Source organism: Pundamilia nyererei, unplaced genomic scaffold (assembly GCF_000239375.1).
Source record: "Pundamilia nyererei isolate P.nyererei 1_Seehausen unplaced genomic scaffold, PunNye1.0 scaffold00112, whole genome shotgun sequence".
NCBI lineage: Eukaryota > Metazoa > Chordata > Actinopteri > Cichliformes > Cichlidae > Pundamilia > Pundamilia nyererei.
The window spans coordinates 408999-435863 of record NW_005187513.1 but is presented as its reverse complement, the minus strand read 5'-3'; the positions used below and the strand labels follow the sequence as shown (position 1 = coordinate 435863).

General features: G+C 38.8%; 3 protein-coding genes across 5 annotated transcripts in view; 1 reads left to right on the top strand and 2 right to left on the bottom strand.

Annotated features, from left to right (window-relative positions):
* dhx38 (DEAH (Asp-Glu-Ala-His) box polypeptide 38) overlaps nucleotides 1-11753 on the bottom strand; it is a 19000-nt gene extending 7247 nt beyond the window's left edge. The window contains exons 1-22 of one of the 2 annotated variants that reach the window (XM_005741597.1): nucleotides 11489-11753; nucleotides 10370-10698; nucleotides 9930-10126; nucleotides 9515-9676; nucleotides 9260-9422; nucleotides 8796-8917; nucleotides 8642-8718; nucleotides 8403-8558; nucleotides 7716-7877; nucleotides 7489-7596; nucleotides 6642-6766; nucleotides 6401-6538; nucleotides 5967-6153; nucleotides 5424-5609; nucleotides 5204-5344; nucleotides 4913-5023; nucleotides 4569-4685; nucleotides 4373-4480; nucleotides 4163-4275; nucleotides 2035-2243; nucleotides 921-1075; nucleotides 153-308 (exon numbers count right to left, since the gene is read on the bottom strand). In XM_005741597.1, the coding sequence (XP_005741654.1) occupies nucleotides 153-308; nucleotides 921-1075; nucleotides 2035-2243; nucleotides 4163-4275; nucleotides 4373-4480; nucleotides 4569-4685; nucleotides 4913-5023; nucleotides 5204-5344; nucleotides 5424-5609; nucleotides 5967-6153; nucleotides 6401-6538; nucleotides 6642-6766; nucleotides 7489-7596; nucleotides 7716-7877; nucleotides 8403-8558; nucleotides 8642-8718; nucleotides 8796-8917; nucleotides 9260-9422; nucleotides 9515-9676; nucleotides 9930-10126; nucleotides 10370-10695 (3219 nt within the window). In that variant the 5' untranslated portion in view covers nucleotides 10696-10698; nucleotides 11489-11753. The remainder of the gene's footprint in view (nucleotides 1-152; nucleotides 309-920; nucleotides 1076-2034; nucleotides 2244-4162; nucleotides 4276-4372; nucleotides 4481-4568; nucleotides 4686-4912; nucleotides 5024-5203; nucleotides 5345-5423; nucleotides 5610-5966; nucleotides 6154-6400; nucleotides 6539-6641; nucleotides 6767-7488; nucleotides 7597-7715; nucleotides 7878-8402; nucleotides 8559-8641; nucleotides 8719-8795; nucleotides 8918-9259; nucleotides 9423-9514; nucleotides 9677-9929; nucleotides 10127-10369; nucleotides 10699-11488) is intronic. The other variant, XM_005741598.1, reaches the window with a different exon arrangement.
* Nucleotides 11754-12965: 1212 nt separating this feature from the next.
* On the top strand, nucleotides 12966-17641 carry cyb5b (cytochrome b5 type B). Of its 2 annotated transcripts, none has more exons than XM_005741596.1 (5): nucleotides 12966-13475; nucleotides 14459-14587; nucleotides 15855-15881; nucleotides 15983-16014; nucleotides 16148-17641. In XM_005741596.1, the coding sequence occupies exons 1-5, from the start codon at nucleotides 13278-13280 to the stop codon at nucleotides 16236-16238; spliced, it is 477 nt and encodes a 158-aa protein (XP_005741653.1). In that variant the 5' UTR covers nucleotides 12966-13277; the 3' UTR covers nucleotides 16239-17641. The 2 variants fall into 2 exon arrangements, with proteins under 2 accessions (XP_005741653.1, XP_005741652.1); XM_005741595.2 differs by having other exon boundaries at nucleotides 12967-13475; nucleotides 16145-17641.
* Nucleotides 17642-23461: 5820 nt separating this feature from the next.
* Nucleotides 23462-26575, bottom strand: LOC102215473 (histamine H2 receptor). Its single transcript, XM_005741594.1, has 2 exons — nucleotides 25569-26575; nucleotides 23462-24520 (listed from the first exon to the last, which is right to left on the bottom strand). The coding sequence occupies exons 1-2, from the start codon at nucleotides 26368-26370 to the stop codon at nucleotides 24225-24227; spliced, it is 1098 nt and encodes a 365-aa protein (XP_005741651.1). The 5' UTR covers nucleotides 26371-26575; the 3' UTR covers nucleotides 23462-24224.
* Between the last annotated feature and the right edge of the window lie 290 nt (nucleotides 26576-26865).

Here is a 26865-nt window from a genome sequence, read left to right as displayed (position 1 = left end):
GTACCTCTGGTGCAAATTACTGACCTCTGTCATCATTTTAAGTGGGGGAACTTGCACAATCGGTGGCTGACTAAATACTTTTTTGCCCCACTGTAACAGAGTTTACAAGTGCAAAGTGAATGAGAGAATAGGTGAAGCAGTGCAAGTCTGACCTTGCGCATGGCCTTGGTGTGGATGAAGTGCTCGTTGCACCAGATGCTAGAATAATTGTTGTTCTTCCACTGCATGTACACATTAAGGTAGGTGAGGTGGTCACTCTCGGGGACTGAGAACTTCTCCCTCACCTGGTCACTCTCCTCCTCACGACCCTGTAAAAATCGCACAGACAGAGTTTAATATTTAAAAGTGTTTATTAGTGTTTAAAAATGTAACAGCTAACCAGCGTGTAGCAGAAACGTAATATTATACGTCAAATTTGTTTGGATGGAGTTATGTTCCCCACCACGTAGCACAGTCCAACATTCATTTTCTTCACTTTCTCCTTTACTTTTGTTTTTTTTTTTTTTAAGTCTCCACTAATTCCTGAGGGAATTATCAGACTTTTAAGCTGCTAGTCACCAACTGTGTCTGTCTTCTGTCTGGTACAGTGAATTAGCTTTTCCACTGAAAAGGCAACAACTAAAAATAATGCCATGAGGGTGCTAAGAGTGAGCCAGAACAGTGCGCGTCTGAGGCAGAAACGATACGAAAGGGAAAAAAAGGAAAGCTTTTAAACTCCGAAGAGCTCCCTGGGCTTTATATGGACCAAAATATACTAAAACAGTGCAGATGTCAGGCTTTTGATGCGATTCTCATGTCATCATTTGCTTCTTAGAGCAAACCTTTTCACATTCAAGAAGTCATGTGACGGGAGCTCATATTTATTTTCGAGAAAAAACAACAAATCACATTCTTAAAAAAAAAAAAAAAAGGAGTTGTACCTTAGGTCTGTAAAAGATAGCTGGCACAGACAACATGGAGACGATGATGAGAATGTCAGCACTGCAGCCCATGTCACAGGACACTATCAGCATCTTAGAGAGGGCGGGGTCAAGCGGAAACTCCACCATCAGACGTCCCGTTGGTGTCAAAGCTCCTGAAAGGACGACAGAGGACACCGTGACAAACTCAGCGTGTGTGCAATATAAACGTACATGACATGTAAAGAATGTAGGAGGGACAAGTATTAAGATGAGTGGATAAGCTGCTTTTCCATCAAAAGCCTGCTGGCGTAAGGGAGAAGGCAGCATTGTGTGACACTTATTTATCTTTCACTGTGAGAGAGTAGAATGAACTGCTGACAGCTGAGAATACTTGTAGGGGAAAAAATAGAGTGTGAGATCAAAAAACTTTGCAGTTTCTGATTTAAATGATTAGACGAAAGAGTCTAAGAAGCTTACGAGGAGGAAAAGCAGAGTAGCAGAGAAGCCAGTTTGGGGCAGGTAAGCCTTAATCAGAGATAATCTGCTGTTAACACACCATACAGGGAATCATCAAAAGTCCCCCCTTATCCCCAAATCCCTAAATCCCCTGGAATCTGGCTAAGGATGAGACCAAAATGAGACCCGACCAGTCAAATCAAACACAGGATCAGTTACTAGGCAATTACTCCACTGGCTAAACCTCACAACTGTCTCCTCCAGGCCTGTTTGCAGCGTCTGCACTATCAATGTAGCATCCTTTACAGAAGCCGGTCTCGTGCCTGTTTGGGGTGTCACAATCACTATGTATCAGCTCAAAGCAGCGCTCAGAGGGGAAATGCAATTCCTAAATACCCAATATCCTCTGTCATCACTTCAGGAAAATGATTTATATTGTTTAGCCCTACTGGAAAAGTCCAGCCTGCTACAACAAATTTGGTAGATAATTTTACATGTCCATTTAACACAGATGGAGGATATAGAAATACATTTAGACTTAGTTTTATTTTATGTCATCACTAATCGGAAAATATAATACTTGTAATATAATAATTGTACGCTTTTTTAAAAAGTCGACGTACTAGAAATCAATTTAAATGGGGGGAGGATTTCCGGTTGGACACTAGACACAAACCTGTGTTGTCCAAAGCTCCCAAGATCCAGAGCTGGTACATGGAGTTGAGCATGTTATCCTCAGGTGGTGGATCCATGAAGTGGAAAAGGAGCAAATCCTGAACACCCAGAGACTTTAACAGCAGGACTACGTTGGCCAAGTTGGTTCTCTGGATCTCTGGTATGGTGGTGGTCAGCATCTCGTTCTTAAAGGCGCTCTGAGTGTACAGCCTGTTCGGGCGGAGGAGACACAGAGTAACGGTCAAACTGGTTTGCTTGTTTTTGAAGCAAACTGAGAGCTTGAACGGAGAAGATGAAATATGCTCATCTTATTATGTGGACACGCGTCATTAGGAAAGTACGGAGCATACAGTCAGGTCCGTAAGCTTTTGGACTGTAAAACAAGCCACTGCGTGCCATTTTAAAAATCACACAGTCAAATAACTGAAATGCAGACTTCCAGCTTTAATTTGGAAGATTTTCATTATTTATTTTTTTACATGAACTGCAATTACAATTCAGTCATTTTCACACAGTTTGAAAATGTTTCCTTTTCCCTTCTTTTCCCTTCTCTTCCCATGATTTGTGAACAAGTTCATTTTGCTTTTATCGGTTACATTTTTTTCCTAGAACTGTGCGAGCTCTTTTAAATGTTTTATGGCAAACTCTAATCTGGATTTCCCATTCTTGACTTTAAACAGTGGTCTGCACCTCATCAAGGAAACTCCTGATACCCCCACCTACTTGATGGTGTTTTTGACTTTGTTAGATGTTGTGAAGCTGCTGACCTGGTCAGTATAATCATTATTTTTAAGAACATAGCAAATTGTTGATTTGACCCCTCCTAAAGTTTCTGCTGTCTCTTAAAGGTTTATTTAGTTTTTTGTTTTCAGCCTAACATCCTTCAGTCGTTAAACCACGAGGGAACAGGCCTCAACCGGTCATGATACTCCTTTCAGTGAACTTATTCTCTAACTTGGTCTCGAATTCCTAAACAGTTATTGCAATAATTTTTTATCAAACCCTTTGAATTAAAGCAAAAGTCTACATTTTATCTTATTGAAAGTCCACTGTGGTGATGTACAGAGGCAAAGAAAGTGCCACTATCCAAATATTTATGGACCCGACTGTAGAACGACTGCAAAGGGAAACTCCATAAGTTAGAATTCAGGGAAACTTCCTGAGCATGGGTTAAAGTATCTCTTTCAGCAATTACAGCAGTCTGGTGTAGGTGCTTATAATTACAGGATGATTTGAACATTGAGGGATTTGAGCGTGTGTGGGTGCCTACTGCAGGCACCCACACACGCTCAAAGGATCTTTGAACAGGGAATTCTCCACACGAGCTGAGTAAATCACCGTGAATCTCTCTGTGCGCTCTCACATCCGCAGCTGCTCAAACGCCTCGACTGCGCCGTGTAAAGCTGTTCCAAAACCGATTCTTTGTATATTTTTGTGAGCTTGTGTGTTAAGAGCAGGTGGGTAGGATTTATCTCAGCATACGTGGGCCTCACAGCTCATTTCAAATACAAAATGCTTCACTATGTGTAGGCACGTCAGCAAGTCTCTATAATATGTTATAATAAGTTATAATATATCCAAAGAGCGAGAGGTCAAGTAAAACCTCTAAAAGGATCTCCTTTCCTGCCGTACAAACAGTCAAACTGTATGAAATCCTCCAGAGATTAGGCTTCTGGCACTCTCCCTCCTTTGCTGCCTCTGTCTGTCTTGAAGGCATGGCCACAACACACATGAACACAATTTGTGAACACATTAACAGTTCAACCAGAATGATGCAAGCTTTTTAGACAAGCAGGAGCAGAATAAAAGCCTGACTCTAACCCCGGGTGGTTTGTTTCTGAATATGTGCCATTCAGCCAAAAATACATTTACAATTGTAATGTGGAACCGGATTGCACGTAGTTACTGTGAGAGGGTTTTAAAGCAGGCAGAATGAGAATATCTTCCCTCTTAAAGGATCAAGAGACTTTCAGTATTGAAAACAAGAAAAAGCCTGAGTTAAAAAAAACAAAACTGCTAAAACTGTAAACTATGCACTAATTCCAGCTCAGAAATCCTGTAATGTGCCATGTGAATGTGTCTGCACAAATACCGAGTGTGCATAAAGCAGACAAGGGCCTGAATATTACCTGTAACATTGCCCTGGTCCTGTACGTCCTGCTCGACCAGCACGCTGGTTGCCATTAGCTTGGCTAATAGGATAAACCTGGAGCGCGTCCATTCCAATGCGAGGATTAAAAACCTTTTGAATAGGGAAAAAAAGGGAAGTAAATATCAATGGTGTCACTTTCCTTAAATACTGTACAGTAATAAAAATATCTTCAGCGGGATTGAGCTACCTTAAGTTTGCAATAGCCTGAATCCACAACAAACATGATGCCATCCACAGTGAGGGACGTCTCTGCGATGTTTGTAGCGACTATGCATTTTCTCACACCATCTGGAGCCTAGCAAGCGACGAAAGAAAATGAATCAGCTGAAGGTTATTAGTTTGCGTAAAATGTTTATTTAAATTAATTCACAAGTGATAAAAACCTTCTGGAAGATCTTGGCCTGGAGGTCAGATGGAAGCTGAGAGTAAATGGGAAGCACAGCCAGAGCAGGAGCATTTTCCAAGTCTTCCAAACGCTCCACAATCTGATCCGATGTCACCTGCAATAACAAGGAAATACTGAAAACTTTACCAGACCCTAAAACTAAGATATTTCCTCTATGTTTTTATTTTGTTTTAGTTAGTTTAGTTTTCCAAGTTCACAAAATTGATTCAGTTAGTTTTCTCAAAAATTTTGCTTTTCTCTTTTTTTACTAAAACTAGAATAAGTTTGGTGAGAGCACACAAACCAAACAAGAAATATATATATCACGGTCATGTTGCTTACTTCAATGTCCTCTTGCCCAGGCATAAAAATGAGGATGTCTCCCAACAGCCCACTGAGGTGAATCTGCAATGCTTGCTTCACAGCTGCCTCCACGTAGTCCTCCTGAGGTGTCTACAAAGTACCAGACACAACAAATCATCCAGACTTTGGATAATATATGAACTAGTTGTATTTCACAAACTGAAAGCTTCATGTTGAGGTAAAAATATGGCAACCTAATTTACACATATGATAACAAGGTTCACAGAAAGGCTCTTATACCCGAAATAAGGAATAAAATCATAAACATACCTTGCTAAACAAAATGTCAACTGGAAATGTTCTTCCTGGAATATGGAATATAGGTACGTTGCCAAAAAATGATGCAAACTTGTCAGAATCCATGGTTGCAGACGTAACTATGAGTTTCAAATCGGTGCGCCGAGATACAACCTGATAGGAAAGCAAACAGAAGTGAAGAGCTTGCTTGACATCATCGAGTATTCTTCTCATAAAAGTATGTTGTACCGACCTCACGCAGCAGACCGAACAGCACGTCAGTATTCAGTGAGCGCTCGTGAGCTTCGTCCATTATAACAGCACTGTAGTGGTCCAGGTCCGACTCCCTCAGTGACTCCCTGAGCAGGATTCCATCTGTCATGTACTTTATCAGAGTTTTCTCAGATGTACAGTCCTCAAATCGGATTGCGTAACCAACCTAGAGGAAACATTGTCAAAATAATCAAGTGAAACTGGAAAAAAAAAATGTGACAGAATGACCACTAACCCAATACTCCTGTGTGACATGCACAGATATTCATTTTAATAAAAATGAAAGGGGGGAAGCAATTAAAGCAAAGATAGTACCTACTGACAGAAGTAAAACACAATTATTTTAAACCCTCTAAAAAAAATAGGTTCTCCCTTTACCTACTACTATTTTTCAGCACTTGAAGTTGATTATTTCATTCACTGCCACATTCCAGGTCGCTAACAAACCTGATATTTTCCTCCTGCCCACTAGATGGCAGTGTTACACAGAATATGCAAGATGGCTCCAGTGTGTTGGCTTTACCTCCTCTCCGAGGTTGGTGCCGATCTCCTCGCTGACTCTCTTGGCCACGCTCATGGCAGCCACTCTTCTGGGCTGAGTGCAACCCACCATGCCGTATCTGGTGTAGCCATCCTCGTGCAGGTACTGGGTCAGCTGGGTGGTCTTCCCACTGCCGGTTTCCCCAACAACAATCACTATGCTGTTGTCCCTGCAGTTTGCAGTAAACACAATTAAAAATTGAAGGTTATATTCAAAGAACTCATCTCAGTTTTAATGCGGGTTTCTTGTGACTAATTCCACCATCCATTAAATAGTAAGAAAATCAAATGAACTGCTTAGTTGATGAGTATAAACAAATATTTGTCCAAACAGCCAATCACCCACATCCCTCTGTCTTTTAATGTCAAACACATTTTAAAGGTGGAGAACAATCAACATAGTCTTGGTATCAATACCTTATGATATTCAGAAGCTGCTGTCTGACTGCAAAGATAGGCAGGTACTGTCTCTGCTCCAGAATGCTCTTCTTCTTAGCAAATTCACTGCTGGCCTCGCTCTTCTCTTTCATGTGGTCTGCAAATTTTTGCTCTGCTCTGTAAAGCAAACAACAAAAAAGTGAATACAGTAGATCAGACAAACACTAGACTTCAATGCTACAAGCCAGATTATTAATAGAGAAAATGTCTGTCAGCTCACCTGTAATCTACTTTGCCGTCCTCTCCTACAGCTTTGCCCCCTGGCATGTCTTCATCCTCTGTCTTCTTAATACCCATGATATCCCCCAACTTGGTGCCCGCCAATTCCCAGTGTTTGTGCTGTGCCTGAAAACATAATTAAGGGCAGGTACACACATTCAGATCAGAAAAAGAGTGAACACAGCATCTGGTGTCAGAGTCATCCAATAGTTTTGCCTCATTAATGATTTATTCCTCACACCGACACGGATTAAAATATTGTGATTATTCATTTAATGAAGGAATGTTGGACAACAGTAGCATAAGACATGCGTTCGTAAGCCTATCACAATTTATTTACATATTAATTTCATTTGTTGGAGATTTGGATCGTATGTGGCTTCCTACACAACTGTGCAATACCAAACTACACAATGTATATGACAGCTTGCACAATAGGGCATTTAACAGATTACATTATTACAATCAGGAATCTGTAATATGATCATAGATCTGTTATTGTTATTATATAATATATCTACTGTGAAACACTTTCAGGCATTTTAGATGTCTAGAGTCTTTATTTTGTAATTCCATGAGGCAGGTGTCCCCTTAGTCCCACGTTCATTCTGCAGCATGACACAACAATCCCAAAACCAAAGCCAGTTATAAAGAAATGTCTTCAGTGTTCAAAAGGGCAAGGAATCCTGCAGCAGCTTTACATACTTTTGCACACTAAGTTATATTGTGCATTGCACTAAATGCCATTACCATTCTCAGACTGAACCAGCCTCAGTATGAAGTCTGAGGCAGGGTCACTAAATCCTTTTCTGTGAACCTGTCTGAGTGGAATTGCATGCCCAGCATACCTTCTTTCGCTCTTTCTGCTCACGATGTTTACGGACCAGCTGGCTGCCCTTTCTAGAGATGATGGCCATATCAGAAGTAGGATCTTTCACAGGGATGACAGGTTCTGGCTGCGGGAGGACAAACACGCACATATTGACACTAACATTGATAAGAAATTCCTCAAGCGTAATCATGAGACAAATATAACATCTCAGAGATTGGAAATGTTAATGATGAGAGGCTTTACCTGTTTAGTGAAGACTATTCTTCCATCCAGGAAGGGAGGGACCAGGTTATGAACCAGCAGGTGAACCTTGGCGGCATTGTCCTCCTCAAAATCTTCATCCACTTCCAACCTTTGCACCACACCACTGGTCAGCATTCGATTGGTCTCCCACCGTTCGTTATCCTTTAACAAGAATCACAGCCTCTTACAAAGGTATGCCCACACAAGATCACAGCCCCATCTCGGTGTCTTAGACCTTCTTCTTCCCTTTCTCGCTCTGTCCCTTCCCCCCGTCTTGCCACCATGGGGAGCAGGGCTTTCAGCTGCTCTGCTCCTCGACTCTGGAAATATCTCTTCCATCTCTCTCTTTAAGACCCAACTCAAAACTCATTTGTTCAAAATAGCTTATTCCACATAACCTCTCCACTCTGCTATTTGAAATTTGTTTTATCGCTTATTCTTTTATGATTGTGTAAACTGCTTGCTTTTATGTTGCTTTTATTATTCTGCGTCCTTGAGTGTTCTGAAAGGCGCTTTTAAATAAAATGTATTATTATTATTATTATTACTATTATTAAAAGACATGCACACACACAAAGGTCACCTGCATGCAGCTGCAAGTCATGTATGCAGATACACAGAAGATTTGCCACTGCATGCAGGTGTACAGTTCTGATTTTGGTAAATATTGAAGCAGAATGGTTGTACCTCATTGATCTGTCGTTTCTGGGCAGATATTCTTTTTTGAGTCTGCTTCTGAAGTATCTGCTCTCTCTTCTTTATGTAGTCGTCAGAGGTGGAAGTGAAAGGGTTGTGGAACTCATCATAGCCTTCATCCATCATGTACCAGTCTCTGTCAGCTTGCTGTAATTTCAGTTAAATAATCAGATAACAGAAAAAAAAATGCTTATGTATGAGGTATGAAGGAGTGATAATTTTGTACTCACCTTCTGGTCTTCCTCCCACTGTTCTTTCTCGTCCTCATTATCAAACATAATTCCTGCACCACCTTCTTCTTTCCTCCCTGAAGAAAAGACAAAGAAATTAAATTTCTCCGGCATACTATAAATGTTGAATGAAGGTTCAATTTTTTAACAGTACCTTTTCCTTGTGATAAACGAGGTGTGGACCCCAAATGCTTTCGGTCATTGGCCCATTCATTATACTTATAGGATGGGGTAGGCAGGGGCGTGTCGTCAGGATAACGACCTGATCTAACTGATCTAAAAGCAAATAAATGATGTTAGCATCGAGTGGCAGTTAAGCATTTCACACAAAGTGCAATCATATTTACAAAAGCCTCTAAGAAACTGATGATAACAGTATGATCATAACACTTGGTGATACGCAGCAAAGAGCTGCGAATTCTATTTTTTATAAAATACAAATAGCCATGCTGCCAGATAACATTTAGAGCTGAAGATAATTCTAAATGCAATTCAATATATTGTATTCTGTGTGGGGTCACATATATAATATCAGTTTTGATCAGTACAAAGAAAGAAATAAAAATTACAGGTCCTGAGTCACAAAAATGTAAGCTACAATACACGACAGTTGCTCACCTGTCCCTTCTCTCACTTTCTCGGCCAGAGCGTTGGCTTCTTTCCGAGCGGTCGGACTCTCTGTGAGACGGGGCAGGGGAAGGAGATTCCCACTGGGAATGCCTTGAGCTGCCAAAACCACTGTCATCCTCATCCCAGTTGGAGCGGGAGGGAGTGAAAGAATCTATGTAAAAACAAAAGAAGGTAAGTGATCAAGTTGAATACACAACATTTTGTACATGGCAATAAAACAAATTCAAATAAAAGCAAAACAACCTCTGGGACGACTCTGTGGAGTTTGGGGTTCATCTCTCTTACTGCCCCGGCTGATGCGATCGGACCACCCATCCCTCTGTGAGCGTTCACTCCTCTCACTGCGCTCCCAACGCTCCGACCGACTGCTGCTGCTGCCACGGCTATAGCCGCTCTCGCGGTCATCTAACAGACAAAAGCAAAGGAATCTCAGCATCCTCAACTGATCTAATATTTGCTTTCATTATCACCTGATCTACAACGTTGAAACAAAAAAACAAACCAAAAAAACAATGGAATATCCAGAGTTTTGAGTGGTTCTTTCTTACAAATACTAAAAAAAGGAAAAAAAAATATCACACTAAAATCATGATAGATGGACTAAAACCAAAAGTCAATTTTAATGACTATTAGAAAACCAAATGATTTATGGAGTCACCTCTTTCACTGCGTCGGTCTCTGCCCTTATCTCTACTCCTTTCTCGGTCTCTCTCTCTGTTTCTGTCCTCTTTAGAGGAGGCATAGACTCCATGCTCGCGCCTCTCCTTCTCCCTCTGCTGGTGTCTGCGTCTGAACTCTTCGCTGACCCCTCCAGGGTTTGAGGGCGTCTCTGAACCAGTCACACGATACTTCCTGCTAGCGAGACAAAAATAAAAGATTCTCAATTACATTATAGCATTTCTGATGAGAATTCCTCAGTCAAGTACACCATGACTTTTTGCTCTCTGCAACATTTTCAAGTCACGATCCCATATACGAATAAACTATAAAACAGCACATTGTAAAACCTTTTTCCACAAGCCACAATGAAAGCTTTTTAAGCTCATAAAATGAACGGAATACCTTTCTATCTATTCTTTGTAGAGTGCTCACACTTACCTCTCTTTTTTAGCAGTGCTATTGTCATCACTGTCTTCTTCATCAGATCCAGAGTCACTTTTACCTTCCTCCCAGTCTTTGTAGGAGGAAACCTTTGACTTCTTGCTACTCCTGTCATCACTGCTAGAATCTGCTTGTTCCTTAGTCTCACGCTCCTTCCTTTTCTGTGCTGCCAGAAGATCCAAGCCCAGTAAAGATGTGCGTGGAGTGGGTGCCCGAAATACATGGGGCTCTGCAGCAGCGCTCTTCTTCTTTACAATCAGACCTCCAACTTGAACAGTCGGATCGGATCCTTCCAGCCTATGCATTGACACGTCATCATCCATTATCTGTGAAGAAGTTATGATATGAGGAGTGCTAGTAATCTTTGCTGGTGATATCACCATTGATAACATAATTACATTCTATCTCAGGTTTTTTTTTTTGCATATTTATTACACTTTTATGTTGCAGATCATCAAACTACATTTTAAATGATGATTTTACTTATTAAGGAAAAAAGTTAACCTGGTCCTGTGTAAAAAAAAAAAGTAATTGCCTCAAGTGCTTGTGATAACTACTAATGAGTCTTTCACATCATCCCAGAAGAATCACCGTGCACACACTTCTGTCCAGAACTGTTTTAATTCAGCCACCTGGCAAAGCATCTCGATTGGATTCAACTCCGATCGTGTGTATTTACTCGGGTTATATTTACCACGAAGGAGACAAATACTTTTTCACAGCACTGTATCGATAGGCCGTCATTTCACAGTCATACTCAGAGTCCAAGCTAGGCTCCAATCAATAATCCAAACCACAGAGTAATAACATTTAAATTATTTACTTATTGACCAACTACTGATGTTTGGAAAAAAAAAAACTCCAGGATATGAAGTAGCAATAATAACTTTTTACCCCGATCCAAAATGAAATAAATAAATCTTTGGTGGGAAATAAGTCACATATGTATTAGTACCTATCACATTAATAGTATCAAAATCTAACTTGAGGCTCTAAACGCTTCCGCTGTAGTTGGTAACATGCTTACGTAAGCTCTACGCATTATATTTACGCAGCTAACATTGCTCCATAAAAGAGCTCGTGGGTAAGAGTTTCATTTAAAAAACTATCACATACCTCAGACTGAGCGGCTAGCCTCGGCTAGCCTTCGAGCTGCTAGTGTCCAGACGAGAAGGCGCAAAAATGCCGCGTGTTTCTGTCAGCGTAAAATACAAACACTCTCACATGAACGTAAACATCTGGGGCCAACTTATGGACCACAAAATGAATCACAAAACCACCACTAATGGCGTCAGAGAAAACGATTAACGATCGGTTTTCGTAAACTCAACGCGTATGTTTACAGATGAGGGAGCAGCCATTGCAATCCCACAATCCTTCTTCTTCTTCTTCTTTGTACGGCGATACCAAACCGTACATATGAAAAAGCGCCGCTTCTGGTTTGAAGTGATTACTACATCTCTTATATTTTTTTTCTATATTTTATGTTCAGAATCAGAAAAGGGTTTATTGCCAGATGTTGAGCAGATTTACAACGTTAGGAAATTGCTGCGGTACTCAATGCGAAACATACTATAACACAAACACTTAAATAAAAAACAAAAAATAAATAAAAATAAGAAAAGTGCTAAGCCCCCATTAAGTAAAGGTTACATAACATCCCTTTAGCTTCTTTGGCCTGCATTTGTTTTCTTTTTCTCTTTCTAACCCCCTTTTAAGCTTGTATCCGTATTAATCTAGAAGTTCCTTTTCATTTATTTTCTACATGAGCTGTATCTAAACATATCATCCCACAGTTCTAAAATGTAATTGCGAAAAAATATTTATTTACTTTTATTTACTTTACCCATATTTATATATTTGTTATAATAATAATAAGAGTTACAGGCGAGGAAAGAGTGTAAATCTCAAGAAAAATGAAGTAGAAAAATAACTTTGGAAACGAAAATAGAAAAGAGTACCTTGATACAATAAAATAAACAGCAGAGTTTTGGTAAAAGCACAAAAAATTTCCAAAAAGTAAACTATGGTGTTGACGAGCATTGTCCAATACTATACAAATGATTATGATAAAGTTTGAACCTACAACAAACGTGTTTTTGATGCAAAGGCATAAGTGGAAATACTGAAACTTTGGGGTTAGTTTGGCTAAAGATTTTCTTCAGCTTAGTAAAAACCCATGTCTAAGATTTGACCTAAGACAAGTGTCCCAAAAAAGGGTTAACAAGCACACTGTGGGTGATCTATCAGTATGTGCTTCACAGGGTTTATCAACAGGCAGATAACATAGTGTCGCTGTGGGTTGTATCCGGGTTTTTAAAAAAACAGAAAAGAATTAGGAAAAATACCAAATATAAAAATTCATATTCAGAGAGTACCAAGGAGTATAAACCTGCCAAGGAACTTTGGAAATGAAATAAAATCTTTTTGAAAAAAAAAAATGTCTGCAGTATTTACAGGGACAAAGAAAGTGTTATCTAAGCGCAGATAAAATGGGTAAAACACATGTTATGTCACCGGAGTCCCTTACATGCACAATGACAGCGCACACTTGACAACCTTGGCTTGTGCCATGGTCTCGTGATCATCAGTTGGGCGACCTGATTGGTCACTGCTGAGAAAGTGACAGTTTCTTTGGTTACTGCCCCGACGGTCAAACAACACACGGTGGCATTGGTTCGTTTCACATGTCTGCTGATACCGGTTTAGGGTATCTAATGCTTTCGTAACATATAATTGCTCAGCACTGAAATTGTGTTTCTTTTAACTTTTTTTTCCTGCGGTGTTATCAGGGGCTTTTCGAGCCTAATCAAACAGCACACATAGCTATAGCCATCTTTACGTCCATAGCTAAGGTTTAAGAGAAGCTAAGGTTAGCTAGTCGCTCAGTCGCACTGACGTTACAATGGGATTGGAAAATAAAGAAAATCTCACTAACGCGAATAGTGAAGCTGGTAACTCCAGTGTTGAGCAAAATTGCGAAACAGTAGACGATGGCGTAAAATGTTACACGTTAGAAGACGTAAGAGTACATAATATGAGCAACGACACATGGCTTATCATCCACGATAAAGTATATGACATTTCAAGTTTCCTTGAAGAGGTAAGAAAGACTTTCTGTTGACTAGTAGCTCATGCTTTGTCATTAAAGTAGTCGTTATTAATTCTTCTTCGTGAACCCCTTGGTTTTGCCATTTGTCTGGGCTTCCTGGAAGTGCAGGATGAGCGTGATCCTTATCGTTACGTGTTGACGTGTAAGCTTTGCAAATTGTCTTCGGCTAATTTGCTGCTAACGACCCAATCCTAAACTCAAAACCGCCAGTATAAATAATCTACAATTACGACTGGCCTACTTTAAAGAACCTTCTTATTGTTTTATCATTTCTTCTGCAAGGGTGTCCAAATGTTGTAGGATAGATTAGCTAAGTTTGGTTAACAAGTAGTAGCTAGCCCTGTCCGATGATAGTTCTTCAGACGATTTGGGCTGAATGTTTATAGCTTTATAAACACAGCTGATAAAAATGTGATTTATAAATCAGTGGGCTGGTTGTGATAAAATCCTTTATCTGGCTAAAATGTGTAAAAACTCTGGAAGTTAAAAGTTGCATGTTGTGTAAAAAACAAACAAACAAACAAACAAAAAACCTTTTTGCTTAAGTAACAAAATTAGTTCCTAGAGTGGTACGTCTTTGAACAGTACTGTGCAAACGTCTATAGCTACCCCTCAATCTTTGTATTTTGATAGTAAAATGGGGAGTAGGTGCAGGTTTGTAAATTACAGAAAATAGAGTTTAAATAGTTGTAACAATCTTGAAAACTCACTCTAATATGTTCTTGTAATTTCTGTAAGTAATGTTGAGTTGAGGTCTGGGAATGCCAGCTAATGGCTGAGAATGTCCCGGGGTGCGTCTTTTCCAACCATGTATGCATTCCAACACTGGAAGACTATAATATTAGTGCATTTCACTGTTTTGTCTGTGATTTCAGTTGTAATACTGTCATTATTCATAACTTAAACAAGTATACTAAAACAGTTGTGCATGTCAGGTGCTTCAGAGTAACCAGGTCAACCACTTTTGATTTTAGCATCCAGGAGGTGAGGAGGTTTTACTGGAGCAGGCGGGTGCAGATGCCACAGAGAGCTTCGAGGATGTGGGTCACTCCTCGGATGCCAGGGAGATGCTCCAGCAGTATTACATTGGGGAGCTTCACGAGGTAAGGAGGAAAGACTGCCTGTCTGCCTGTAGTGTTTCTTTCACACGTCTAAACCAATCTTTCAATTACTGAAGTTAAATGTCTTTATTATTATGTCTTTGTTATTATTGTTGCCTAAACCCTTCCAAATCAAACAGAGTAACTAAATAATGTCACAAGATTGAGTCATTTGCACCTAAGTTGTTTGGAGTCACCTCCAGATGGTGTCGTGTATAAGATGACGTAAAAGTGGGTGGAAACTGATTTGTTACCAAGTCTATCACATGAGCAGTAGCTCTCTATTTAAGTTCCTATATCACATTCAGTCTAATGTTCACATTTTCTGTTTCCTGTGAGGCAGTAATTTGGTTTTGAGCAATTTGAGCATAAAGAAATACTGAAACTAGAGAGATCACAGCATAAATGTAAAAAGCATCAGAAAAATACAATAAAAATATTATCCAATTAAACATGAGTAACAATATTTTATGTTATGCTTGTTGGAAATTTAGTGTAGCTTATCAGCCACTCTATTATACACCCAACAGTTTCACAATTATTTATAATATACTTTAAAACATGGTTAAATTGACTAATTTACCATAATTATACCATTAGATGATAGATTTTCTGTTCATACTGTTGTTTATCCACTGTGCTTCCACTGAGTGCTAATGAATCTCCAGCAGTTTCAGTTAGACAAATCCAGTGCTTTCACATATAAAGTCTCTTTAGACTTCAAATGTGAAAACTATTTGTAAAATCAATCTTTATGGGTCTTTTACAAAACAGTTTGTGTGAGCTGCTCATTTTAACGCCACAAGAAAATGGCTGTAGAAAAAAAAGACTAGTCTGCCTTGCAAAAATAAAAATAGGAAGATGTCCAGTTCATGTGATTAATTGTTTAATTTGGACTGCTGCAAATGAATCCAGCTTATCTCCAGATGAACATTCCAGTGCAACAGGAAGTTGCAGAGTTTGAAGAAAGTTTCCTGCTGTCTTCCTGTTCAGATGACTTTTGCTTAGGTTCCCACATAATTAAAATCGCTGAGCTGGTTTCTTTGTCTTTTAATAGAAACTGGCAGCACACCACACAAACCGTATTCAAATTATCACTTTTAATTGGTGGATTCCACTTGCAACAAATCAATGAATGTTTGAGGGATAATTAGCCTTCTGGTTCTTTCACCAGTCCCACTTGATGGTTACATAAATTTTAGTATTTATTTATTTAATTCTACTCAGCATCACAAAACGATCATATGATTTCTTTTGTTTTCCTTCATAGGATGACAGAAAAAAGGACACTGCAAAGGTAAATTGGCTGTTCCATGCACCATGAAACGATACTGTATTTGGACTTTTCCACATTGTTCCACAACTTGTGTTTCTCCTTTTTTCAATTTTGTGCTGTAGAAAGCAGAAGTCGCAAAGTCTGAGGGGAGCAGGTTAGTCATTCTGATGAATGTGTCTCAGGCTCTCTTTGTACTGTTTCAGAGGGGCGAGTGCAATGACACCTTATATCTGTATAAATGAAAATGTTTTCAAATTAACGTTTGTGTAATTTTTTTTTTTCAGCAGCTCCTGGGCCATTTGGTTGTTACCTGCTGTTGCTGTTGTTGTTATTGGTATCGTGTATCGCTACTTCATTTTTGAGCAGAGGTCCTCTTGAGTGGCGACGTCATGTTTTCATCCTCGTCTTTTCATCTCGGAGGCCTTGAAATGTTTGACCAAAACCTCCTCACCCTGGACACGTGCGGTAGTGTCAACGTCCTCAGCAGCAAGAAGAGTGGAGGGGTAGTTTGATTAAGTGTTTTTGTCCTTATCCGTCTACTTGGTGCACCAAATAGATAGTTGGGCAGAGACTTTATGAAATTGTCAGCCTTTGCTTTCTCCACTGTGCCAGTTGTCATAAATGTCACGTGTTGTCTTTACCCTAAACTTTCATATGCACGTTGTGCAGTTTGAATCTTCATTACGCCAGCTATAGGTAGGCTGAAGGAGAGGTTATGCAGGGCGATGATGAAGCGAGCCTCCAGCCTGTTTTTTTTCTTCTTCTTTTTTTATTGGATAATAACTTGCATAACCTCCAGTGCATTTTCTTGGGTTTAATAAAGTCAGAATAGCCAGTTAGCTCTCAATAAAAGGGTTTATTTTATTCACTCCTTTATGCACAGTTCAGCTGTTAGGCAATGCTTGATTGCTTTTGTCACTCGGTTGCAAACTCATGATCTTTCCACTTTTATGAATGCATTTTCAAGTCTGTGTTGGATCCTTTTTGAAAATCGCAGTTAATTATACTGCATCATTGATTTGTTTTTGGAGTTGTCCCTTTCTGCCAATGTTCTCTTTTCAGGAATTTATACACGTTCAAATGACCTAATCATTTAAATGTAGAGAGAAATACAATGCAACTTATTACCCAGGTATAATAGATGACAGGGAATGACAGAATACCCTTGAAAGAAAGTTCATTTCTATTTCAAGTTGTTAATGTTCCCTCTGCTATGCCGTTTGTTATTTAACCAGTGCTTTTTCACAGCTTTTGTTCATTGTAACGCATCTGAACTTTAAGTTTTGGGTGAATGGCACAAGCAGCTGATTCAGCAGAGTTTAAAATCTGGTCTGTGTTTCTTGTGTAGCAGCTTTGGCTATAATCAGTGGGTTTGGCATTCGACCTATAGATGGGTATCTTTCAGTCTACATTTAGTTGTCTTTCCCTGTTTAATGATTATTTGTGGCCTATATTTGTTATTGGTTTGATTTATTAAACCTTTGTCAAGGTTGCTAATTTGGTCTTGTTAAATATGTTTTGGTAAGCTTTCAAATTCTTTATTTAAATTTATTTCATGGTAATTAAAAAGTTTTTTCCAAATAGAGACAAATTGATGTCAGCTGTCATTTCAAAGGTTCTGAATGAACTTGCTGCTATTTTTACATGCGAGTACAAAACTGCAGATGTCAAAAATAAGTTTGTTGATTATAAAAGATAAGATGAATACATGTCATTGTTATACATTTTACCTGCCATTTCCTTTCTTTGAAACTATCAATAAAATGGGCCTTGACGTGCAATTCGCCAGTCACTACTTCCTGAAAATAATTAAATGTAAATCAGGGTTTATGTATATAGGTTTTCTGTTTCCTTTTTTTTTTTTTCTTTTAATTTGTGTGATTTGTGACTTTCCCTCCTGCCTGCCGTCTCTATATTCAACATCCTTTGTCCAGTGTATCTACCCGCTCTTCTTTGCACGTGCCCAAACCATCTCGACTATAACTGTCTCCCTACCACTCTGATGTACTCATCTTGTCCATCCTGGTCACTCCCAGTGAACATCTTGACATCTTCAGCTCAGCCTCCTGTCATTTTGTCAGTGCCACCATCTCCAAACTATGCATCGTAGCAGGTCACGCCTCTTTAGGTAGTCAAACTCGTCGACCTTCACTACCACTACTTCTTGCTTCACTGCATGTATTCTGTCTTGTTTCAACCGTCTTTCATTCCTCATCTCTCGAGTGCACACCTTTCCAGGCTCTCTTCCACCTGCTCCCTACTCTTTGTAAAGATTAGTGTTGTTTATGAACATCAAAGGCCACAGAGACTCCTGCCTGACCTCAACTGTCAGTCTGCAAACAAGAAGGGGCTGAGAACAGATCCCTGATGCACTCACACTCTCATCTTACTCCTACTGCAAAAATCACCATGGTTAAAGCACATATATATATATAAAACTGACTTAACTAAATCTAAAATAAAAACTAAAACTAGTTGGGAAATAACATTTAAACTATATATATACATGCACACACACACATCCTTAGTTTTAGTTTTTGCTACTTTGGTAAATAAGAAATTTTATTTAACTGCCCTTATGTAACCTTGGATGTCTACAAGACGTAGTCAATTGCTTTCAAAAAGTTCTGTTTTTATTGTAGTACTTGCACTGATTTTCCTAAATTCTGCTAGAAAAAATTTCCCTCCATATAATATTTATTAATGAAGAATGAAACAAAAACGAAACATTTTCAAAAACTAGAGCAAACACACTCTGGAAAGTAGTTGAAACTAAGCTGAATTAAAAGCAAAAAGTCTAAACGAAATTTTAAAAAAGGCCAAATAGAGAAAAATGAAAGAAAGAACCCCAAAACAAGCTAGTAAAACATGTTATCATCACAGTAAAAACTCTAAAACGTCACAACTTTTAGGTCCTGATTTAATATACAAAGTACTAGAAAATTAATTCCTTTGCTGATTGCTATTTCCTCGACATATGTTTCAGTGTCACATTGGGGCCACTAGTAAATCCTGCTCGATAATAAATTAGCTTTTGCTCTTGATACATTGGAGTGTGGTGAAAGAAAAGCCATTTCAGTCAATGGGCACTGTGTGGATGAGGCATGCTTTCTGATGAAGGGTTTGAAGCAATTTGATTCTTGGAAAGTTTCACTCTTCACATGGCCAAAATGGGTTCTTTCAAGCCAAAAGCTGGACCTCAGTTATTGTTGAGTGCTAGGAGGATGCTCGGAACATGGAAACAGCCCAAAAACAAGAAGTCAGGCAACATGCAGTACAGACACATACTTCTGTTTCAACTGGCACCTTAAATGGTAGCCTCTGAAAAGGCCTTATCATTAAATAAGGCAGCTTTACTGAATGCAGCTTTGTATGCTATGTGTTTACCACAGTTATATTAGCAAATCGTTCCTCATACCTCCGACTAGTGCTGTTTAAATAATGATAATTGGTAAACATTTACAATTATAACTGCTATTAAACGACAGCAGCGGCTCTTTCATAGGTTCAAATTAAGACCAAACATCACAACTACCTTGGAAAGATGCCATTAAAACCCTTATAATCTAACACTGTAGCCCAGTGTGGTGATACGCAACAGATTTATAACATGAAGTCATTGAATTTTTTTATATAGAGGTGAGAGAAAATGTTATAGTATCTCTTAGAAATGTAATCATGGCCCCATTGTGATTTAATTTAAAATTCCAGGCGGGTACTTTTATTTGATTTTCTCATGCCTAGGCAGTTTATAGTGTAACTACTATATATAGTGTAGCTACTTTTTGCCGGAAACGTGAAAGGTGGAAAAGAGCAGGAAGGGTGATTGAAATGAAAGATGTTTTTTCTCTGTCTACAATCTCCACAAGAGCCATCACAGTTTAGAGTACACGCCACATGAAGCATAAATCCGTGCCTGTTGATTTATCCTTTTTAATCAGGTTTTCACTCAGGTGGGACTTTAAAGAATCAGATTCCTTAATTAAATAAATGTATGGCTTGTTTCAAGAAACCAAAATGCTGTTGTAGTTTATTTAAAAAGGACTCCAATGCTACGTGAATAGTGCATGTAACACTGGTATTGGGCTTCATGAAACTTAAAATTAGTAGGACAGAAACATTAAATCCTGAAACAGAAAAGAAATCCAACGGTATAAAATTATGTCAATTGCTTTTGTGCAACATTATAGACATATTGATCCCTCTCTATATAAATATAGATACATTTTTTTGCCATGTTATACTTAGTAGAAACACAAGATGGCAGTACCATGTCAAGATGATAATATGCCAAGTCTTGGATTAAGCATTTGCCAGAAATAGTGAAACTATACACCATTCAGCTCCAACTTTACAACCAGTTACATTAAAAATGAAGACCAGTGATTATTCTGTGCCTGTGAAATGTTCTGCCAGGAAATATGTGGACATTTCTTTGACATGTATCACACACTTAAAAATGATGTGTGTGGTACTGGTCCAGACCAGCAAACCCATCATGCCAACCATACTCTCTTACAGCAGCAGCCTCCATCCAGATGTGGTGCCCATTGCACCTGTCCCAAGGGGGATCCAAGGTGTTAACCTGGCTTCTAAAGCTCACCATCTTCCATTTAAGCATACATGGGATGCAGTGGAGCAAACCCAGTCCATGTCGGCATCCTCCAGCAACTTATAATACCCGATAGATCAGCTGTCAATGTCTCAATACCAGATGAGGGTATCCCCAGAGGTCACAAGTCTATTTCTCCGCTACGCAGAGCCATTTTGACAGCACACTAGAGACCTACATAATATTAAACATGCAGTTTAATATTGTGGGTACAGCATTACAAAGTATATCGTTAGCTTCATAGCATAAGTGCCTAAGTCATTTTTTTGTGTTTTCGGAAAACAAGAAAAAACTAATTTTCTAAATATCACATGCATATTTTTACATATCACATGCAATTTGACCAAAAAATGACTTAGGCACTTATGCTATGAAGCTAACGATATATTAAAATCATTAATCTCTCTAGTTCTCTCATTTTCATAAACACAGTTCTGTAGCATACATCTCCAAATGTTTATGGGCAAAGAAACACAATAACAGGGTGTGATAGAGGGTGTTTGAACATGTAATACCCTTAAAGACTTTAAAATGTTAATAGTTTAAAGTAAAATGTAAAAATATTCTGCTTACAAAACTGCAGTGAGGCTAATGCAGATGAACAACAGATTAAAATATTTTTATAATAGGGAGCTTTTGACAGTATTGTCTCAAGCACTGTACTTCCAAAGCCATAGAAGCAATGCATTGGACTTTATTGGGATCCGTGTTCTGTCTAGCTAGATATTAGATATTTTATCACCTTTTCAGCAAAGACCAGTGAAGCCACTTCTTGTTGTGGCAGGAATTATGACCAGAGAGAATGATAAGCTCTTAGAAGATGACATATGGTGTCTGTATGAATATACTGCGTGTGAATCCCTAAGACAATCACCGTTCCCCAAACCAAATCACCTGTCATTTCTGGCAGCAGTAAGGCTTAAGAAGAACGGAGGCTTCTAATGCACAACACTTTAGTGTCTTAAGAGACCAGTTTGGTAAACACCTCAGATGCTACGAAAATCACTTCTGGGTAATGCGGGAATACACCTGATCTCTGACAGGGTTTGAGTTAGCTGAAAGGGTCACATATTCATAGAAAACGTTTTTAGTGTGACTTAACAAAGAAGGACATTAAAATCCTGTTCTTGTGCACAGAGAGATGAGTGACAAAAACATGCAGAGAACCAATGTCAGAAAGAATTTAAAAATTTTAAAACTTGTCTAGGTTCATCAAAAACATTCAACTCTAGCTGAAGAAGAACTTAATTCTTTTGTAAAGGACACCTGCTGATGAAATCACTAAATTCACCCAGGCCTGAGTTTATGTATTATGCAGCAATATGAGATGGTAGTGAGACTCCATCATGTATGTTTTAGATTTAGTGGTGCTGTAAAAAAAGACACCGAGCAGGATTCGGTGAAGTTGAAGACGTTAAGATCTTCCTTAGGAGCGACCAAAATTGACAACATTAGAAATGTGTATATCAGAAGGACAGCTCAGGTGGAGCCATATGGAGACAAAGTCTGAGATGCTGAGATGGTTTCACATGACATGAGATTCATCAGGTCAAGTTGGGGTTTTTTCTAACATCGTTCTTTGCAAAACTACTTATGGGACCACTTGCAGCTGCCTCACAGTTTGCTCCCTTCATTATGCATGTATCGAGCTGTTGTTTCATTTTTGTGCCCTTTGTCATGAGCAATACTGGGCATAATATCAGTCGAACTTGTATCCATCTATTATGCATAAGCCAAAGGATCATTTTCTGCTTATTTTATTTATTTATTTATTTTAAAAGCTCCGGATCTACAGCTCAACCTGTTATCTAACATGACACTGGTAGGTAGCAATTAACATAATCCATCTCATATTATTCAAAAATTTGCCCAGAAGTATAAAACAGTGAAAATATTACCAAAATAGAATGGCGTATCATTTTTTTGTGCATAGACTAACTTGCTGAGTTCTTCTCTGGGTGAAAAGAACGTTCATCTAATGACCACAAACAAGAATTTTCATTTTGAGCTTGTTAATCATCCAGGTTTGCCAAACTGCTTTAATATTACCACTTCAAACAAAGAATTCCCACTGAAATAACAGACTAGGCTATACATAATCATCATTAATTTGTTTTAACCCTCCAAAATAAAATAAATTTTAAAAAAATGCATAATTTATATCAAACAAACCAAACTTGTATCTTCATTAGTTAGTCCTCTTACTGAGGAAAGCTAGGCATCCATGCATCCATCCAGCCATCCTCTTCCACTGATCCTTTTTAGGGGGGGCTGGAGCCTATCCCAGCTGTCACAGGGCAGAGAGAGTGAGACAGCTAGCGAGTGCAAAATGCTACTCTACTTCAATAAGTTGAAACAAAAACATTAACAGGTAAAACATTGACAGCATATAGTACAGTTTAGCATTTATTATATACCACAGCATAGAGAAGCAGAGAGATGTTAACTGGAAGCTAACAATGCTGATGTAGAGCATCAGACCACGCATAGCTAGAAAAAAATATATGCTAAAGGATCAGCAAACATTTTTCACTATAACTTTATTTCAGTTCTGCAATGATACATCTGTAAATATCAAACTCAAACTGAAGACTTGAAAAGAAACAACTCACGGGCATCATGCTTTATTTCATAAATTATCCATATATCAATACATAAATTCTTTTATAATCAGGAATTTTTCAATCACAAACAATATACATACAAAAGGTTAATATTACGTTATTCAGATTTTCTTTTCTTTTTTAACTTCAATTTTGTGACACTTTTGATCCTCCGTTTGCCCTTGCACAAACTTCAATGATGTAACTCAAGCAGAAAACCTAAAGGCTAAAATTAACTGCATAAAACGTTACGGAATTTCTGAATTCTAATCTCGATTCATTGTAAATGTACATAAACCGATAACATGACAAAAACTTTAGTGCAGATAGTGTGAGGAAGATCTTAGACTTAATATCTCAAAGTAAACAACCATAGCCTCAGATCTTATCCAAGTTATCTCTTCCCAGCACAAATGTGGTGACCTTTCTACAGTATAGATGCTTAATTACTTTCCTCCTTGCACCCACTGAAAAGCTGTGACTTAAAGGTTAGCTTCTCCAAGCTGTTATATGCCAAGGTATTTGATGCACAGTTTAAATTGAAGAAGAGGTAGATGGTTTCAGTCCTTCAGTGTGCTTATTATCAGATACCGATGTTCAGAAATGTTTCATATAGAGAGAATTTAAAACGAACTAATTCGCTAATCGTGACCTGTGCAACAGGTTTAAACAGGCTGACACTGAAAGACTGATTATATCACTGTATGTAATGTCAATTTTTGGGAGCACAGAGAACTTTGTTGGTTGGTTATAAAACAAATAAAAGGTGGTTTTAAAGACACTGTCTCTAATTGTAAATTAAATCTCTGCAGCAGTGTGAAGAAGTAAAAGAAAAAATCCAAAGCCGTTCTAAATTCATGCTCCAGTCAACTGAACACTGATTCTGAAGTTTGATAAAAAATAAAAAATATATTACAATCAAGATATCGCAAATTTGGATTTAATCTGCAGAGAGGAAATTTTAAATGTTTGCTATCATAACCAAATCATTCGTACTGCGACCCTTTTAAAGCTTAGTTCTCACCCTCATTACCTTGTATGGAACTATGTCAGAACATGGCTTCAGTTGTCTAGCTCAGTCAGACAATGCAACACAGTACAGAGGTTGCTGGCCATGTTTGTGTCCATGCCGGTGGTGCTCTTTAGGTCTTAAGCCACAGACAGCAAGGTGCAGGTAGATGACACACTGGAGGATCGCCCATGGACACTGTTGTTGTTATCCAGAATTCCTGATGCAAACTGCATCTTTGATGTGGTGCAACACCCAAAAGTTCTGGCCAATTCAGGGCAGAGGGCCAGAGCTAGTTTCTGAAGGACTAGACAGAATTTCTTGCGAAAGTTTCGGTTTATCCAGAAATAGAAGATGCAGTTGAGGAAACCATTGGAAGTTGGTAGCCAGACCACTACAAACTCAATCCACTCTGGTATACTGCTACCTGTGACTGCTGTAAGGCAGAAAACAATGAGTGTTAAAGGCAAGTATCAACAAAGTGAAAACAACGTACCTAGCAAAAGACAGCGGCTACTTTGACCTGCTCCCTTTTTACAGAGCAAGCAGCTCTGTATGTTTTCTTTGTCTAATTTTCACACCAGAGGCCCTTCATGGGGTGACACAAATTCCTAAAAATGTTAGTATAATTAGTGTTAGTATAACTGCAAAAGGAACCTCCTGAGACGGAGCTGGGGATATTTCACTTGGCATTATGAGAGAAACTAAAAAAGTCTGCTTTGGAGGTGCTTGCCTTACCCCTGAAAGCAATGATATAACCCATCAAACTAACATTTGTAGTCTTGACCTGAAAATACAAAATTCACTGATCAGGTGGAAACTGCAGTGAAACCAGCATTTAGACAGCAGCACACTTTAAAGATTAAGCAAAACCGTCGGCTTCGTTTCACAGGATATTCATCCAATATCAGATCATTTACAGCACTCTGTGGAAAAGGTCTTCACTACTAAAAATATTCAGCTGTGACTTTTCAGTTGTGACTACTCCAAGACAGCACATGGCTGGGGTAAATGAGAAAAGTCAAAAAAGGTCTGAGTCATATAACTGGCCCCAAATCAGCTTTTTATTTACAATAATAATAATAATAACAAAAATATTTTTTAAAAGGGAAATGGACCTATCAATAGCCATCTAATACAATTTTTAATAAACACATTCAAATACTTACTTTTGAATTCTCTTACGGCCTTTGAAACCACAAATAAGAAATACACCAAGACAAACAAGTGCCTGTGAAGTTTACCTCTTCCAGTTAAGCTTATATAATCAAAAACTATCTAAACCTAAAAAAGCAATGCTTGCTACAAAATAAGCCAGTTATATGAGTAGTTCTCGGATATTTTGTCCCAGTAAATGCCACAATTATAGACATAAACCGACTATATTACATGGGATATATTCATATATGAAATGAGGATGGTAGAAGAAAATCATCCACCATCCTCACACACTCACTTTACGTATCTAGTGAGGTTTTGCTTACCATTGTAGATCATTGCTGCCATGCAGGGAGTCCAGCAGATGTAGTAGGCTCCCATCACAGGCACAAGCACTCTGGAAGGCACATTGAGCCTACTGCGCCGCGCGCTGTCATATTTGCGCAGTTTTAACCTCTGTCTCTTGGCTGCACACCAGACTTTTAGGTTTGCAAATGTCATGATGATGGAGCAAGGGAAAAATATTACACATGTCAAGCTTAGGGAGTATCCAATATTTGTAGAGTAAGATGGGTTGCAGACCAGTGATGCGGTGGAAAAATGAACTTGGATGATGCCATCTGGTAATGATATCGGCGAGAGTAAAATGGGAGGAAAGCACCAGGCGAAGGCAATCAGAAACAGCGTCCTTTTCCTTGTCAGCAGAGATGAGTACTGAAGCGGGTAAAACACCGCAATGTACCTCTCCAGGCTTATCATGGCCAGTGTGTACATGCAGGTGGAGTAGACGGTGGCATTGCAAAAGGCCACAAGGTGACAAAAACCATCTGGACCTTCAGTGTAATCCTTTAGCAGACTCACCCAAAGGTTCAAGGGCATGACCAGCAGTCCGAACGCAGAGTCTGCTGCAGTGAGCGAGAGGAGAAAGTACCGAGAGTTTCTCGACCAGCCGGACACTGAGGAAGTAATAGCCAGGAGAACTGCAATGTTTCCCAACGTGACCACGACGCCCAAAACGATTATTATGCTTATTTTGACGGAGCGGTGGGAGAGCTCCTGCTGTCTCTGAGAGTCAAACTCTGACATGTTGAAGTCGTCCGAAGTCGAGAGGTTAAGGGCTGTATACATTGTTCTACACGGTGATACAAGTGGAAACAAATCATAAGTAAACCACAGACACACAAAAGAAAAGAAAGAAAGTTGACGAAATTTTCTAAAGAAATCAAAAATATGAGCAAAATATGTGGCCGTTCGCTGCTAGGCTAACACTACAATCAGCAGCACACCTGAGGCAATTAGCGCTGGGTGGTAAATGCATTTACTGCAGCCATGCTTCAGCTCAGAAGCAGGCTAATCACGGTTAACTTTTCAGTATTTTATGAACTAAGTGGATGTTTTTATTATTATTATCATCTAATTTTTTATATTAATCATGGGTGGTTTAGCTGAAATGATTGTTTCTTCAACATGATCAGGTATTGCCCACATCATTGCTATACCCTGTAACTTAAAGGGATCTAAAAATGGAATTCTTACTAGTGTTAGTATAAATCTAAATATTCAGGACCATAAAGGGAAAGATTCCTTTATCAGCCCAAAACCATCTAACCTTTCCATTTCTAT

Bases quoted from the DNA above. Each gene is read 5' to 3' on its own strand.
- cyb5b (XM_005741595.2), top strand. From the start codon at position 13,278: ATGGGATTGGAAAATAAAGAAAATCTCACTAACGCGAATAGTGAAGCT. The intron at 14,588-15,854 runs GTAAGGAGGAAA...TTTCCTTCATAG, and splicing joins ACATTGGGGAGCTTCACGAG to GATGACAGAAAAAAGGACAC. The intron at 16,015-16,144 runs GTTAGTCATTCT...TTTTTTTTTCAG, and splicing joins GCAAAGTCTGAGGGGAGCAG to CAGCTCCTGGGCCATTTGGT.
- LOC102215473 (XM_005741594.1), bottom strand. From the start codon at position 26,370: ATGTATACAGCCCTTAACCTCTCGACTTCGGACGACTTCAACATGTCA. The intron at 24,521-25,568 runs GTAAGCAAAACC...TCTGCCTTACAG, and splicing joins GGCAGCAATGATCTACAATG to CAGTCACAGGTAGCAGTATA.